We start from the raw sequence: 14,974 nt of genomic DNA, 5'->3' as shown, positions 1-14,974 counted from the left end.
TTACATTATTATTTTCCATAACAATTTAGCCCCCTCCACAATATTAACCCGACGTTAAAACAGAACTAGCTATTTATTGATTAGCAATTGCCGAATCATGTAACATTAGCTTAATGCTAAAAAGCCAGGTTACTATCACATTCTGTAACAGACAAATAATTTCATGTAGGCTAACGTTACCTACCTGCTACCTCTGTCTTTTCTCGTTTCTCCTCTTCTTTTCTCTTTTTTCTTCCCTGGGCACCTGACAGTTTTGGCCGTTTTGACATCTTGTGTTGATTTTTTGATGTGGTGACGTCCAAAAAGAGTCATGATACGGGAAGGGAGGGGGCGCACCGTGCGTGGGGAGGAGGGGGGGCGTAATGTTGTAACAAATAATATTTCTATTAAATAGGCTTTACTTTGCATTTTAATTAACGTGAGATTATTTTTTGTATTTAGAAATAATAGTAACCAATCTTTAACTAACAACTTTTTTTTTCTTTTTTTTTTTCTCCAACATTTGTGGCACTGGCATGGCGCCCCCTGATGGACGGCGCCCTTAGCATTTGCCTATACGGCCTATGCCACGGGCCGGCCCTGCTTCCGGGACGCTACAATATACACCCCCGCTACCACCAAACCCCGCCGCGCTTTTTCATGATTTTCCCGTGGGTGCGACTTATACTCAGGAGCGACTTATGTGTGAAATTATTAACACATTACCGTAAAATATCAAATAATATTATTTAGCTCATTCACATAAGAGACTAGATGTATAAGATTTCATGGGATTTAGCGATTAGGAGTGACAGATTGTTTGGTAAACGTATAGCATCAGGGCCGGCCCGTGGCATAGGCCGTATAGGCAAATGCTAAGGGCGCCGTGCATCAGGGGGCGCCACGCCAGTGCCACAAATGTTGGAGAAAAAAAAAAAGAAAAAAAAGTTGGTACTATTATTTCTAAATACAAAAAATAATCCCACGTTAATTAAAATGCAAAGTAAAGCCTATTTAATAGAAATATTATTTGTTACAACATTACGTATCATGACTCTTTTTGGACGTCACCACATCAAAAAATCAACACAAGATGCCAAAACTGTCAGGTGCCCAGGGAAGAAAAAAGAGAAAAGAAGAGGAGGAGAAACGAGAAAAGACAGAGGTAGCAGGTAGGTAACGTTAGCCTACATGAAATTATTTGTCTGTTACAGAATGTGATAGTAACCTGGCTTTTTAGCATTAAGCTAATGTTACATGATTCGGCAATTGCTAATCAATAAATAGCTAGTTCTGTTTTAACGTCGGGTTAATATTGTGGAGGGGGCTAAATTGTTATGGAAAATAATAATGTAACGTTAGGTAATTACAGTACTCACCTTACATTCCTCAGGGACATTTCTTTCTTTCTTTAGTTTATTTGGAACATGAACACACTTACATCATAATACATCACACAATTTCATATCATTTCATTTTACATCATGCCCGAAAAGGAGTAGGAAGAAGCAAAGCTTATTTAATTCTACCCCTTTCCCACTTCAAAGTGTTTACAAATATATAGAATCATTTACTGACCTTTTTATATAATAAAATAACATCTATGAATTAGTATACAACAGTTTTGTAATATATAATTAATTAATTAATTCAGTCATTATTAACATACTGAGATGAAGAATATTTTATTTTAAATAAGGTTGAAAGTATTTCTCATAATTCTTCTTCTTTGTACTCTGTAAGCACTATTATTTTGAACAACCTCTTAAACTGGATCATATCAGTACAATTTTTAACTTCTTTACTTAATCCATTCCATAATTTAATTCCACATACTGATATGCTAAAAGTTCTAAGTGTTGTACGTGCATATAAATGTTTGTATTAGATCTTTTAAGCAGGTGTTTTTTGTTTACATTGTTATTGCCTTCTGGTTAGCTAATGTTTGCCCTGCAGGTAATAGTCACTTTTCCACCCCTTTATATATTAAAGGTCAAAGACAAAGCTCTTCGGGTTCTTGTGAGTATATACACTTCACTGCCGATGTGGGGGGGCGCCACCTAAAATCTTGCCTAGGGCGCCAGATTGGTTAGGGCCGGGCCTGTATAGCATGTTCTATATGTTATAGTTATTTGAATGACTCTTACCATAATATGTTATGTTAACATACCAGGCACGTTCTCAGTTGGTTATTTATGCGTCATATAATGTACACTTATTCAGCCTGTTGTTCACTATTCTTTATTTATTTTAAATTGCCTTTCAAATGTCTATTCTTGGTGTTGGCTTTTATCAAATACATTTCCCCAAAAAATGCGACTTATACTCCAGTGCGACTTATATATGTTTTTTTCCTTCTTTATTATGCATTTTCGGCAGGTGCGACTTATACTCCGGTGCGACTTACACTCCGAAAAATACGGTATCTTGTGCGCACGCAAAAGTCTCTCATGCGCACGAGAAACTATCTCGTGCGCACGAGATATATATCTAAAAAAATAAAATAAAAAAAATTCCCCCCCCCAAATTTTTTTCCCTCATGTCCCTTTAGGGGCTCCGTATGAAGCTGTATTTCCATTTGTACCTTAATTTATATTAATTAAGTACATTTATTTTAGCGCAACATAATTGCACGCAAAAATTTTTTTGTCAGTTATCTATTACCCCCTTCTTATGCAATTTATTTAGTTACTTTCTAAACAGCCTAACCTATGCATAAGGTTTATGTGTTCAATAAATAATAATCTTTGTGATTAACACATGTTTTCATATAATTTGACAATATCATAAACTGTAAGTAGGTTAGATTTAATTATTGAATATGATTAAAATCAAGACTAAGATTAAAAATTCAGTGTTAATATTCGAGTGGAAAAGTTGGGCCCCAAGGTCAAAAAGGTTAAGAACCCCTGGATTAGATATTAAATGTGTTATGCAACAATGAGAAAAATATGGACTCTATATCCGGCAGACTACTTGTGTAAACGAAAATAAATAAAATAATTGTAGCTGAGATAGGCTCTAGCGCCCCCCGCAAGGGAATAAGCGGTAGAAAATTGTACTTGCGAATTGTTTTTTTTAATGAAAGAAAATTGTTTTTATGCTTGGAAATTGTTTTTATTTTATTTTAACAATATTGTTTAGTTTTTTTTACTCGCGAATTGTTGGGCCTGAGTACAAATATTTTTGTGTATTTGTGGAGTTTTGGCAGTAATTTCACTCCATACCAGCAACTGTTATATTGACAAGTGCATAAGAAGGAGCTCAACCGTAGGTCATTTCTCTTTACAACACAACACAACACAACATAACACTCAGTTCTAAATACTGTACTTTTTCTGGCGTGCAATATGTGGAATGAAAAAAATGAAAATGAAAAAATGGATGGATGGAACATGTCCTCTAGAACAGCCACACCCTCTCGATTCCTATTTGTCAGTGTTCTTTTTAGGCCCGCCTTAAAGTGCATTTAATTGGGCTGAAAATGCAGTGCGACACGCCCTTCAGCAACAATACTTCTGTCTCATTGGTTAAAAAAAAGGTCTTCTCTTTTCCGTGTTATAAGTATCGTGTATAGGGCGTTTTGATTGGATCGCAATCCCGTCAGTCAAGCCTCAACTTCCGGTTGTTGAGACGTAACGTTGCAAAACAGACATCCATTCCTCCTCACGCATACCTTGACCGGAGCGGACAACCCCACTACAAAACTTCAACTACATAACTTTAGAAAAAGTGAGTAGTTTTATTTATTAACAATAAGAATGTATTTTATGTAGTTACGTTCTTTACGCTTGGAAATATCAACCATAGATCCACGTCTTCTGTCCGTCGAGGTGCCTATTTCCCACTGTATCATAACACGACGTGGGATGAATACATGAATCGCTAAGGCAGTATTTAGTTTTTGAGATATAGTTATCGTTATGAGATTATTTTTTCACACTTCTGTTAGAATCATACTTGCCAACCTTGAGACCTCCGATTTCGGGAGGTGGGGGTGGGGGCGTGGTCGGGGGTGGGGCGGGGGGCGTGGTTAAGATATATATATATAAGAAATACTTGAATTTCAGTGAATTCTAGCTATATATATATGTATATATATATATATATAATAAATACTTGAATTTCAGTGTTCATTTACAAACTACAACTCACAAACACTTTAGAGTTAGGCTCCACCATCAGAATGTGTACTTAAACTTATAAAGATCACATGGATATTATTCAGTGAGTTGATTCACCAAAACTAACCTGTTATACAGGAGGAAAAAGCACACAGGACGTTTTAATTGTTCACAGACTGGTCGCGCTCATCAGAATGACAAGACACTTCCGGTCTGCAGGTGATAGCATTCAATTGGGAAGAAACGCCCTACTGCCCCCTACTGACCAATGTGAATACTGATAAATGTGTAATGACAGCTCCAAAAACGAATTCAAACCACAAAATAAAATAAATAAATCAACACAAAAATGTGACACATTATGGGTGGGTCACATATGCATGTACAGTAGATGGCAGTATTGTCCTGTTTAAAAGTGTCACAACATTGCTGTTTACGGCAGACGAACTGCTTTACGGTAGACACTGTTGTTGTGTGTTGTCAACACGTCACTCAGGTCCGCCTGAATTTCGGGAGTTTTTCGGGAGAAAATTTGTCCCGGGAGGTTTTTGGGAGAGGCGCTGAATTTCGGGAGTCTCCCGGAAAATCCGGGAGGGTTGGCAAGTATGGTTAGAATTATTCCGTCATCTATGCAAACACGTGCCAGACCTGACAATTGCGTGTAAGGTAAGGTTAAACCAGAGGTCGACAACCCAACACGTTGAAAGAGCCATATTGGACCAAAAATACAAAAAACAAAAATGTTTGGTGCTGCAAAAAATGAAAAGCCGTATATAAGTGTTATAATGAAGGCAACACATGACAAGTGTTTTTATTAGCTATAATAGCCTACTATCAAAATGACTATGTGTCGCAGGCTGACGCAAATCTTCGTTGACAGAAATGTTGAAATTTAATATTTATTCTACACATTTTTACATTAGAAACCATTAGTAAATCAGAAGGTGAGATAACTCCTGGAAATTACTGGCTTTTAATGGCCAAAGGTATAGATAGATGTGTGTGTCCAAGTTAAAAGGAAACGGCAGGTTGTCTTCTTTTAATAGATTTATTACAATCTTTGGCAAGCTCGGTAATGTTTGCTGTGGTCTGGAACAACATGGCACACAAACAACTATCTGAAATGCAGCCAATATTACATACATGTGTCATGAGACATGCAAATATAAGTTATATCCATCCATCCATCCATTCATTTTCTTCCGCTTATCCGAGGTCGGGTCAAGGGGGCAGCAGCCCAAGCAGAGAAGCCCAAACTTCCCTCTCCCCAGCCACTTCGTACAGCTCCTCCCAGGGGATCCCGAGGCGTTTCCAGGCCAACCGGGAGACATAGCCTTCCCAACGTGTCCTGGGTCTTCCCCGTGGCCTCCTGTCGGTCGGACGTGCCCTAAACACCTCCCTAGGTAGGTGTTCGGGTGGCATCCTGACCAGATGCCCGAACCACCTCATCTGGCTCCTCTCGATGTGGAGGAGCAGCGGCTTTACTTTGAGTTCCTCCCGGATGACAGAGTTTCTCACCCTATCTCTAAGGGAGAGCCCCGCCGCCCGGCGGAGGAAACTCATTTCGGCCGCTTGTATCCGTGATCTTGTCGTTTCGGTCATAACCCAAAGCTCATGACCATAGGTTAGGATGGGAACGTAGATCCATCCATCCATCCATTTTCTACCTCTTAGGATCGCGGGGGGTGCTGGAGCCTATCTCAGCTGCATTCGGGCGGAAGACGGGGTACACCCTGGACAAGTCGCCACCTCATTACAGGGCCAACACAGATAGACAGACAACATTCACACACTGGGGCCAATTTAGTGTTGCCAATCAACCTATCCCCAGGTGCATGTTTTTGGGAACGTATATTGACCGGTAAATTGAGAGCTTTGCCTTCCGGCTCAGCTGCTCCTTCACCATAACGGATCGATACAGCGTCCGCGTTACTGAAGACGCCGCACCGACAGTTCATAACTTTTACGGACAGAATTTCTAGGCGCAGTCAGGGCGTTGAGGGGATGCAGTTTGGTGGCTGCAGGATTAGGTCTCTGCTTTTTGCAGATGATGTGGTCCTGATGGCTTCATCTGGCCAGGATCTTCAGCTCTCACTGATCGGTTCTCAGCCGAGTGTGAAGCGACTGGGATGAGAAACGGCACCTCCAAGTCCGAGTCAATGGTTCCCGCCGGGGAAAGGGTGGAGTGCCATCTCCGAGTTGGGGAGGAGAACTTGCCAAGAGGATAAAAGTGAAGGATATTAAATGAGCTCAAATATACCTACAAATGAGGCATAATGATGCAATACAGCTAGCCTAAATAGCATGTTAGCATTGATTGGCTTGCAGTCATGCACTGACCAAATATACCTGATTAGCACGTCAACAAGTCAATAACGTCAACAAAGCTCACCTTTGTGCATTCATGCACAGCATAAAACGTTTGGTGGACAAAATGAGACAAAGAAGGAGTGTAAGATTTTACATGTAAACAAACTGTTGCGTCACAGTCCACACTATGGGGAGTTCAAGAACCGCCGAAATTTCTAGGACAAAATGATGTTCACCAGATACTCTCATCAGTGAAGCATACACACAAACATATTAAACAGTGGGCTTTCTAACAATTGGGAAGGTTTGTGTCATGTTTGTCCTCAAACAAAAAACATACTAAAACAAAAACAAAGTATTTTCCCCCATCTTTTTCCATTTTCAATCCTTTTTTAAAAATGCTCCAGGGAGCCACTAGAGCGGCACTAAAGAGCCACAGGTTGCTGACCCCCGGGTTAAACCATCCAGTAGGATAGCCATTAAACACAGTGTCTGGTACAAAGTAATAATATCACATGTATATTTTACCATAAAATATGTAGCATACACCGTACTATTACTGTAAACATGTTGCATGTTATTTCTTACAATATGGTGATATAAATGATAAATAAATCCTCTGACCTTCTGGCCATATTGTACCTGTCCACCTGTCTGTGCACAGTGATGATGTCAGAGGTGCTACAGGTGCTACGGGGTGCAAGTAAAGTAGGATCTGCACTGATCGCCACCCAAGGGGAACATCTTCGATTCATTGCCTGTAACTCCTCACTGGGAGCAGGGGTTAAAGTTGCCCAGGAAGCTGCAAAAGGGCTGGTGGGCGCCTTCATGGGTGGCAGCAATGAAGTAAGAATTTTTGCACATTTTTCCTGTAAATGTGATTTTGTTGCACCTTATGCTGCTAAACTACATGTCCAACCCTGTCCCCAGCAACAGTCAGTTAAGGAGGATGTGTATCCTGATGCTGAAGGCTGGGAAAATATGGATGTCGATGAAGCTGCCAAATGGGCTGCAGGTTCAGAGTTCCCTCCTGATGCTGGAAACCAAACACAGACAGAAGCCACAGGTATTTTTCGCACTTTTTAGTTATGTTGGGTTAAAAATACACTCTTGGTGTGGATTACAGAAGATCCTCATCATACACCTAAGTCATGTTGTTTTGGGTTACAGTAGATACTCATTATACCCCTATTCTACCTTATTGCAGACATGTATGCTTTATTATCACCTACAGTAGTACATCAATTTACAAGTCTAATTGGTTCTGTGATGGAGCTTAAAAAAAGGAGGTCCTTATGTGAGACAAGCACACAGGTTTTTAATTTTTTTTAATTTTTTTTTATACGTTCCAACTCGTAAATAAACGTTAGCAAAAGTCAGCCATCAATGTAGCCAATTGGAGCCGGTTCATTCCGCCTATTAAGCGCTCTCAAAACATTGAAAAGCCTCAATCAATATTTTAAACAAAGTGTTTAGTTTGAAGTTGAACACCACATTACTGTTACCACCAGTGTTCTCAAGATAAATAAAACAAGTAATTAACTATAGTTACTTGTTACTTAACCAAAAAAGTAGCTTAATAACTAATATATGTGCTTTTTGATACATGTAATAAATGTTGGATCTGAGCGGAGGATGTCATTGTGGCTTGTGCAGCCCTTTGAGACATTTGTGATTAAGGGCTATGTAAGTAAACTTTGATTGATTCATTGATGTAATTAATTACTAGGGAAAGTAATTAGTGTTACTTAAAAAAAAAACTTCAAATATGTCATATGCATTTGAGAGAAGTTTTATATAAGAACATGGTGTGTGTGCATGTGTGTACTTTTATAAAAGGCATTGTCTGTTGCCAAGCGACGTGTGACGTTAACGAGGGTTTCACTGTTTTTGTTAGCTTTAGTAGCTAGCATTGCAGCGGCAGTTTTTCGCCTTTGACGGCTGTTGCGTTGAATCTTTTCACCGGTTTGTGTTACCTCTGGTTACTAAAAAGGAGCCGCCGGCCGGAGGTACAGTGCAGGCACGTCGGCTGTGCGCGAAGGCGAATGTGGAGGGGGGTCGGTGTCGGCAATGCCTGGTAGATCTTTTCCGCTCGCCGGATCCTTCCTCAGCTTTGATGCCTGCTGGGCACAAACATAATAAAACATAACTTACTGTACAAGGTCTGCTGTCAGTAGGCTGCCGACTGCTAGGATGTTCATATATTCTCATTTAGATGAAGAAATGACTCATAATCCTCGCAAAAAAAGGGGAGGTGGAACCAAGAGTCATTTCGTGTCGTTCTCACCATTCCCGGTCTAAATTGGCTGTCAAAGTGTACCAACTGGTCGGAATACGTCCTCAACTTTCTTCTATCCAGGTAATGATCAATGCGCTAGAATAAACTTCCAAGAGCAGGGAAGAGCTGACCACTCGATGATGTAAAGATAGCAGCATAAACCGGTGATCACTTCGCCGCTATACATAGTTTGTCTGCGTGAGCGTCTATAATAACAAAATCACTAATATTTGGTTAATATTCAAGTCACAAAATGTAAATTGAGTATCGTTGGTTTTTGGACGGTTATTTATAATTTTTTTATTGGGTTTTATGGGCGGACTAGAGAACGTCCCATTGACTTTTATTTACGTATACAATGCATAAAAAAACACATCCGTCGTCATGTCGGCGATAGGCAAAATAAAATAAAAAAATTGCAGTTTCCCTTTAAAGCATAACAATTAGCCAATAGACAGCTTTTATCTCAAAACTTTAAGTTGTGGTATCACTGTATCTATGAATAATAAAATACGTTTTGTGAATCTTGCAGATTAGGATGTTAGGACGAGCAGATACATTGCAATACTTGTCTACACTAATTGTCTGTTCCTGGCCATCAAATAGATCATAATTTTGCCTTGCAGAGTGGAAAGCTTCTCTGAGATGTTATCCAGTTTGCAATTTAGTTCAGAAATCCCTCATAGTCTTAGTGCCTACGGCCCTGCCTGCACAACCCATCAATCATTTCGAGCAGCTTCTGGGTGCCTTGAACGACTGCCGTCTTCTTCCGAATTTGTCGATACACCAGGGCAACGCTCAATCCAATCAGCAGACGCCCTGTTAACATAGTTCTGAATAGGTAGATATTCTCAAGGTCCTCAACGGAAAGAATAGCCAGGAGCACGCAGCTCTACTTCCCCCACATGTCTATTGTGTATCCAGCAGCAAGCATTCTGTCAGGACAAACCGGTTCCCCCGGACCCGAGCTTCTCGTTGAGAAAATTTCATCAATTGCTTTGAGAGACCAGTCAATCAATTCTATGGTTAGCTTTGGGGATCAGTGCGGAGAGATCCTCCAAAAAAGATGGGGAAAAGGGAAGCGTCCGCCTTCTTTGAGAACAAGAAAGAAAGTGTGTGTGTGTGTGTGTGTGTGTGTGTGTGTGTATATATATATATATATAAATATATATATAACGAAAATCAGAACATCAATAAATCATTACACACACTTTGAAGTCACTAATGCTTCAAATATCTCTCTCAAAGTGTTAGAAAACTCACGTGTGCAATGACTTCTGTACACATGCAGAAACATTACCAATTATATGGGGAAAAAACACTTTCAAAGTAAAAGTTTACAAAATAAGCGTCTACGCATACATGTGCATTAGAGATGCGCGGATAGGCAATTTATTTCATCCGCAACCGCGTCAGAAAGTCGTCAACCATCCGCCATCCACCCGATGTAACGTTTGATCAGAACTGCACCCGCCCGCCATCCGCCCGTTGTTATATATCTAATATTAATTAAAAAAAAAAAAAAAAGGGTGAAAACTACGCGAATTGCACCTTGTGCAGACAAGATTTTTCGATCGGACACGGAGGAATTAGCGATGTAAAAGACCACGTTGGGACAAAAAAACACAAGTCTAATGCAGTTGCTAGCGATACAAGTGGAAAACTTTCAACGTTTTTCGTCGCCCAAACAGATTCTTTGGATGTGATAAATGCCGAAGTTTTATTTACGGAGGCAATAATTGAGCATGGACTTCCAATCGCACTGGCTGATCACATGGGACAGTTAATAATGTAATGCAACCTTTAAAAATCATTACGCGGTGATCGCGATCCCAAAAATAAACTTTTCTTGCATGATAATGTCCAGAAAAATTTGCTTTATATTACTATAGAGTCCTTTTAACGAATGAGTTTGATGGTTTATCACAAACCTTAAATGAAATTCCATGGCCACCGTCCTGCTCTCTATATCAACCAGGGTGAGCCCCACCCCTTTCGTGAGCGCACTGCAAAAGTGGACGAGGCGGGGTGTCGGTGCGGTGGGCGCGGTAGTGACCCTGGACGTGCGTCGGGCCCTTCTCGCGGATCGCCTCAGCTACGGCTCCCGGTGGGGCCCTCTCGGGGGAAGGGGCCTCGGTCCCGGACCCCGGCGAGGCGTCCCTTCTCCGCTCCGTAAAAGTGTCCATCTCTTTTCTTTTTTTTTCTTCTGTTGTGGCATATGCAGCAGGTGCCTGCTCGTTTTTCGTATGTGGGTAACAACATTTAACTATGTATATATATTTCCGAATTGGTTTAACTGCCACCCGCAAAAAAAATATCTAATTAATCCGCCCGACCCGACCCGCGAGCGGATAAAATCTTATTGTTTTTAATTTCATCCGCCCGATCCGCGGATAATCCGCGGACTCCGCGGTTGTGTCCGCAAACCGCGCATCTCTAATGTGCATAAACATGAATAATTCTTTAAATGTCTAAATGTATTTTGTCAGGAGGCCACAAAATAATGGCTGTATGGGAAACGCGGTTAAAATTTGACCTCACAAATGTGCCCATTGAAAAAATGGTCATAGATTCCCATAAACACGCTCCTTAACCTGGTGAAAGCTTTCTTAGGAGATTTAAAGTTGTGATAGCTATAAAGAGTGGACCAATTTCATATTAAACCATTTGAAATAAGAATGAAATATCTGTGTAAATACAGTACTTATGGCAATATAAAGTGTTTGTAAAGGCAGAAAATCGATATATCCCTTGTATTTGTAGTCAAATTGTGCTGGTGCACCTAACATAGTGTTTACTTAGGAAACAAACCACTTGTAATTCAGGGTGGATGGGTACTGTATTTAATTAATATACAAAACAAAAAGGTAGCGTCACATTTCAGAAACAGCAAAAATACTTTTTGAAAAGGGCTTTTTAATCAGTGTCATGAACAAGGACAGATGTTTTGATATCACAATTGATATTTCAATAGTTTCCCCATCTGTCCCCCAATTTTGGTTTGGTCGTACTGAAGTTTTTGTTTTGACTTAATGGATTTAGACATCGCTGCTTCGTGTCCTCTCTTTTCCATAGGTGTGCATTCTGGCTCCGGGGCGTCTTCAGCAGACCGAGGGTGGCCAGGCCAGGACACGCGTTTCCTCCACACGTCTCCCCCACTGCAGCCATTCTTTCACCAAACCAGATGTGTCCATGACGCAGTGGTGACCAGACTGACCCCGGAAGATATCAAGAAGGCCAGGGAGGCTAAGCAGGCCTTGGTTAAACCTGTTCGACAGAAGGTGGGTCAAGTTACTCAGCTGTGATTAGAATGAAAAGTAAAACAAAGAAAAAAACAGCTACTCTTTGGAGAAAAGCGATATATGTTTTCATGTTAGTCTCCAGATGTGTACAGTAAGACTATAAAATGTTGCTAGGTTTTCTGCTACTTGCTTTATTGAAAAGACAATCTTGAGGGATCTAAAGCTACAATAAAGTCACTAAATTGGCAAAAATTATCCTAGCTCTGTTCCATGTATGTTAAAGGGGAACTGCCCTTTTTTTCTAATATTTTGCCTATTGTTCACATTTATCATGAAAGACATGACGACAGATGTATTTTTTTTAATACATTCTAAATATTAAGAATATTAAAAGTCTGCCTACAATGAAGCCTATGGAAACTGTTTAATTCTGCCTAAAGAGCCCCTAAAAACATCCAAACACCTCAATTAAGGTTTTATATACTGTACATGATGTAAGTGTATATGTAATGTAGTAACAGGCATATTTATAATATGTAATATTTACGTATTTTGCTCATTGTAAGCATACACGGCGCGTACTTGTCAAAAATGCATCACGACATTTGCTTTTTATTTTCTTCATCGCTGATTTCTGCTCACTGCAAGACTTTATGAGAGGCAACAAGCATAATATAACATCACTTACTATTTAATGTATGCTGTTATTAGAATGTCAACTGCTAGGATGTTCATACATTCCCATTTAGATGAAAAATGTCTTGTAATCTTTGCGAAGAAACAGGGTGGGGGAGAACAGACACTTTTTTTGTGTCATTCTCACCAGGTCCTAAATGGCTGTCAAAGTGTCCTAACTTGTCAAATTATATTCTCAGCCATCTACTTTTCAGGTGGGATGCGTGGTTTAGGATCTACAATAAACTTACAGTGAGCAGGGAAGCCAGGAAACAGCAGACCACTGGATGATGTAACCATATGGACACAACCTTGTGATCACGGTGCCGCTATAAATAGTTTGTATGTGTTAGTGCTTATAATAACAATATCACTAATACTTGGTCAATATTCAATTCACAAAATGTAAATTGAGTATTGTTGGCGCTTTTTGAATGGTTATTATTGTCAACGATAGGAAAAAAAAAAAAAAAAGTGCAGTTCATGATGTTCACCTTTTATCAGCGGAGTTATAATGCCACCTACTGTATGGAGTTGTAACGACAAGCTGCAAATCTATTTGTGGCAGTCCAAATTTATTTGGAAGGGGCCGTCACAAATAAATTAATGTGTGGAAAGACTGAGGGTCTGATCTACTGAAGGATTGTATGTATTAAACATTTTGAAACTTTATAGTAAAAAAGCTGATCTTCTAAGCCTGTGCGCAGAGTGGGTGGTATTATAGTTAATACTGGTATATTTTAGGAAGAGATGTATATTTTATACAATACCACCATACCAGTATCTTTTGATGGGCCTTTGTTACGGCCGTTTGCTCTTTTCGGCCCCTGCATGTTTACGTAAGCTTCACTATGACGCAACACAACAAACTTTTTCAAAGAATACAGTGGCTCTGGTACCGACTTCTCGACTCCCGAGTGCATCTGTTTATGTTATTCACTTCTGTTAGTGACATAGCCATAGCCCGTGCGGACTAACCTAGTATAGCGGCTGGGTGGCTGAAGAGTAGTTTCAAACTGAACAGCCAGCGGCCTTCACCCCAGTGAGCGAGTAGAAGCTCCATCTATCCCCCTGCACAAGCGTGAGGATACAAACCTAATGTTAATGAATAAAATTAACGAAAACATAGTAATGACTAACTTATTACTTTATAAGAAAAAAAACACGTTACTACTTACAACAAACATAATCTGAGTACTCTTAACACTGGTTATCTAGCCATACAACACTTAGGCAACCTTAATCACTTTGCAGGTTTTGTTTAAGATACCACTATTCACCGTGTATTGCCATTTGGCCTAAAAATACCAGGATATCAGTTTTGGTCCATATCGCCCATCCCTGCTGAAAACATGCTGATCAGAATGGCCACAATACTGGGAGGAGGAGATGCAATTCTAATCATTTAGGACTCCCAATTAGATTTTTCAAGACTGAAACTGTTCCGCTGTGGCTGTTTTGCATCTGATATTTAGCATGTCGGAAATCTTCTTGTAAACTGGCACAGTTTTTCAAAAAATGTCTGTGAGAAAGGAGGCGATCGCGCCGCAAAGTCAGATGACTGGGAGAGAATATTTGGTCTGTGTAAGTGTCAACATATTTTGAGTGTCAGAAAATAAACATTTTAGACATGTCACCTATTCAGCAATGACATTTTATAATTTTAGAACTGCTAGATCAGTGGTCCCCAACCACCGGTCCGTGGATTGATTGGTACCGGGCCGCACAAGAAATAAAAACATTTTATTTATTTATTTATTATTTTTTTAATTTTATTTATTAAATCAACATAAAAAACACAAGATACACTTACAATTGGTGCACCAACCCAAAAAAACCTCCCTCCCCCATTTACACTCATTCACACAAAAGGGTTGTTTCTTTCTGTTATTAATATTTCTGGTTCCTACATTATATATCAATACAGTCTGCAGGGATACAGTCCGTAAGCACACATGATTTTTTTATGACAAAAAAAATATTTAAAAATACCCCCCGGTCCGTGGCACAAATTTTTACAAAAAGGTTGGAGACCTTAAATGGCTGATTAAAACAAAGTCAATTGATTTGTTCTGGTGTCTTGCTGGCGTTTTTATTAAATGGTTAGTTTTTCATATAGGATATATATTATAATTATATATCTCCTATATGAATAAACTTCTTGCAATGTGCATTTTTTTGCATCTTGATCATTGTGGACCCCCCATCACAACACCGCAACGCATCCAAGAACGTACGTAAAAATAGGTTACGTTGTCTAGATCGCGCTTTAACATACTGTAGCCCAGAAAAGGTGGTTCATATATCTGTGTGTTGCATGTCAACAACATGACAAAACACCACAGAATAGACCATATGATGCCTTA

The 14,974-nt window shown here is 39.7% G+C and overlaps 1 protein-coding gene across 2 annotated transcripts in view; it reads left to right on the top strand.

Moving 5' to 3' along the window:
* Positions 1-3,580: 3,580 nt before the first annotated feature.
* coq8b (coenzyme Q8B) overlaps positions 3,581-14,974 on the top strand; it is a 37,726-nt gene continuing 26,332 nt past the window's right edge. For both annotated transcript variants that reach the window (XM_061925345.2, XM_061925344.2), the window contains exons 1-4: positions 3,581-3,711; positions 7,078-7,259; positions 7,344-7,479; positions 11,767-11,972. In XM_061925345.2, the coding sequence (XP_061781329.2) occupies position 3,711; positions 7,078-7,259; positions 7,344-7,479; positions 11,767-11,972 (525 nt within the window). In that variant the 5' untranslated portion in view covers positions 3,581-3,710. The remainder of the gene's footprint in view (positions 3,712-7,077; positions 7,260-7,343; positions 7,480-11,766; positions 11,973-14,974) is intronic.

This window comes from Nerophis lumbriciformis, linkage group LG30, assembly GCF_033978685.3.
Source record: "Nerophis lumbriciformis linkage group LG30, RoL_Nlum_v2.1, whole genome shotgun sequence".
Lineage (NCBI taxonomy): Eukaryota > Metazoa > Chordata > Actinopteri > Syngnathiformes > Syngnathidae > Nerophis > Nerophis lumbriciformis.
The sequence above is the reverse complement of the archived record's forward strand: the minus strand, read 5'-3'. Positions and strand labels throughout refer to the sequence as shown.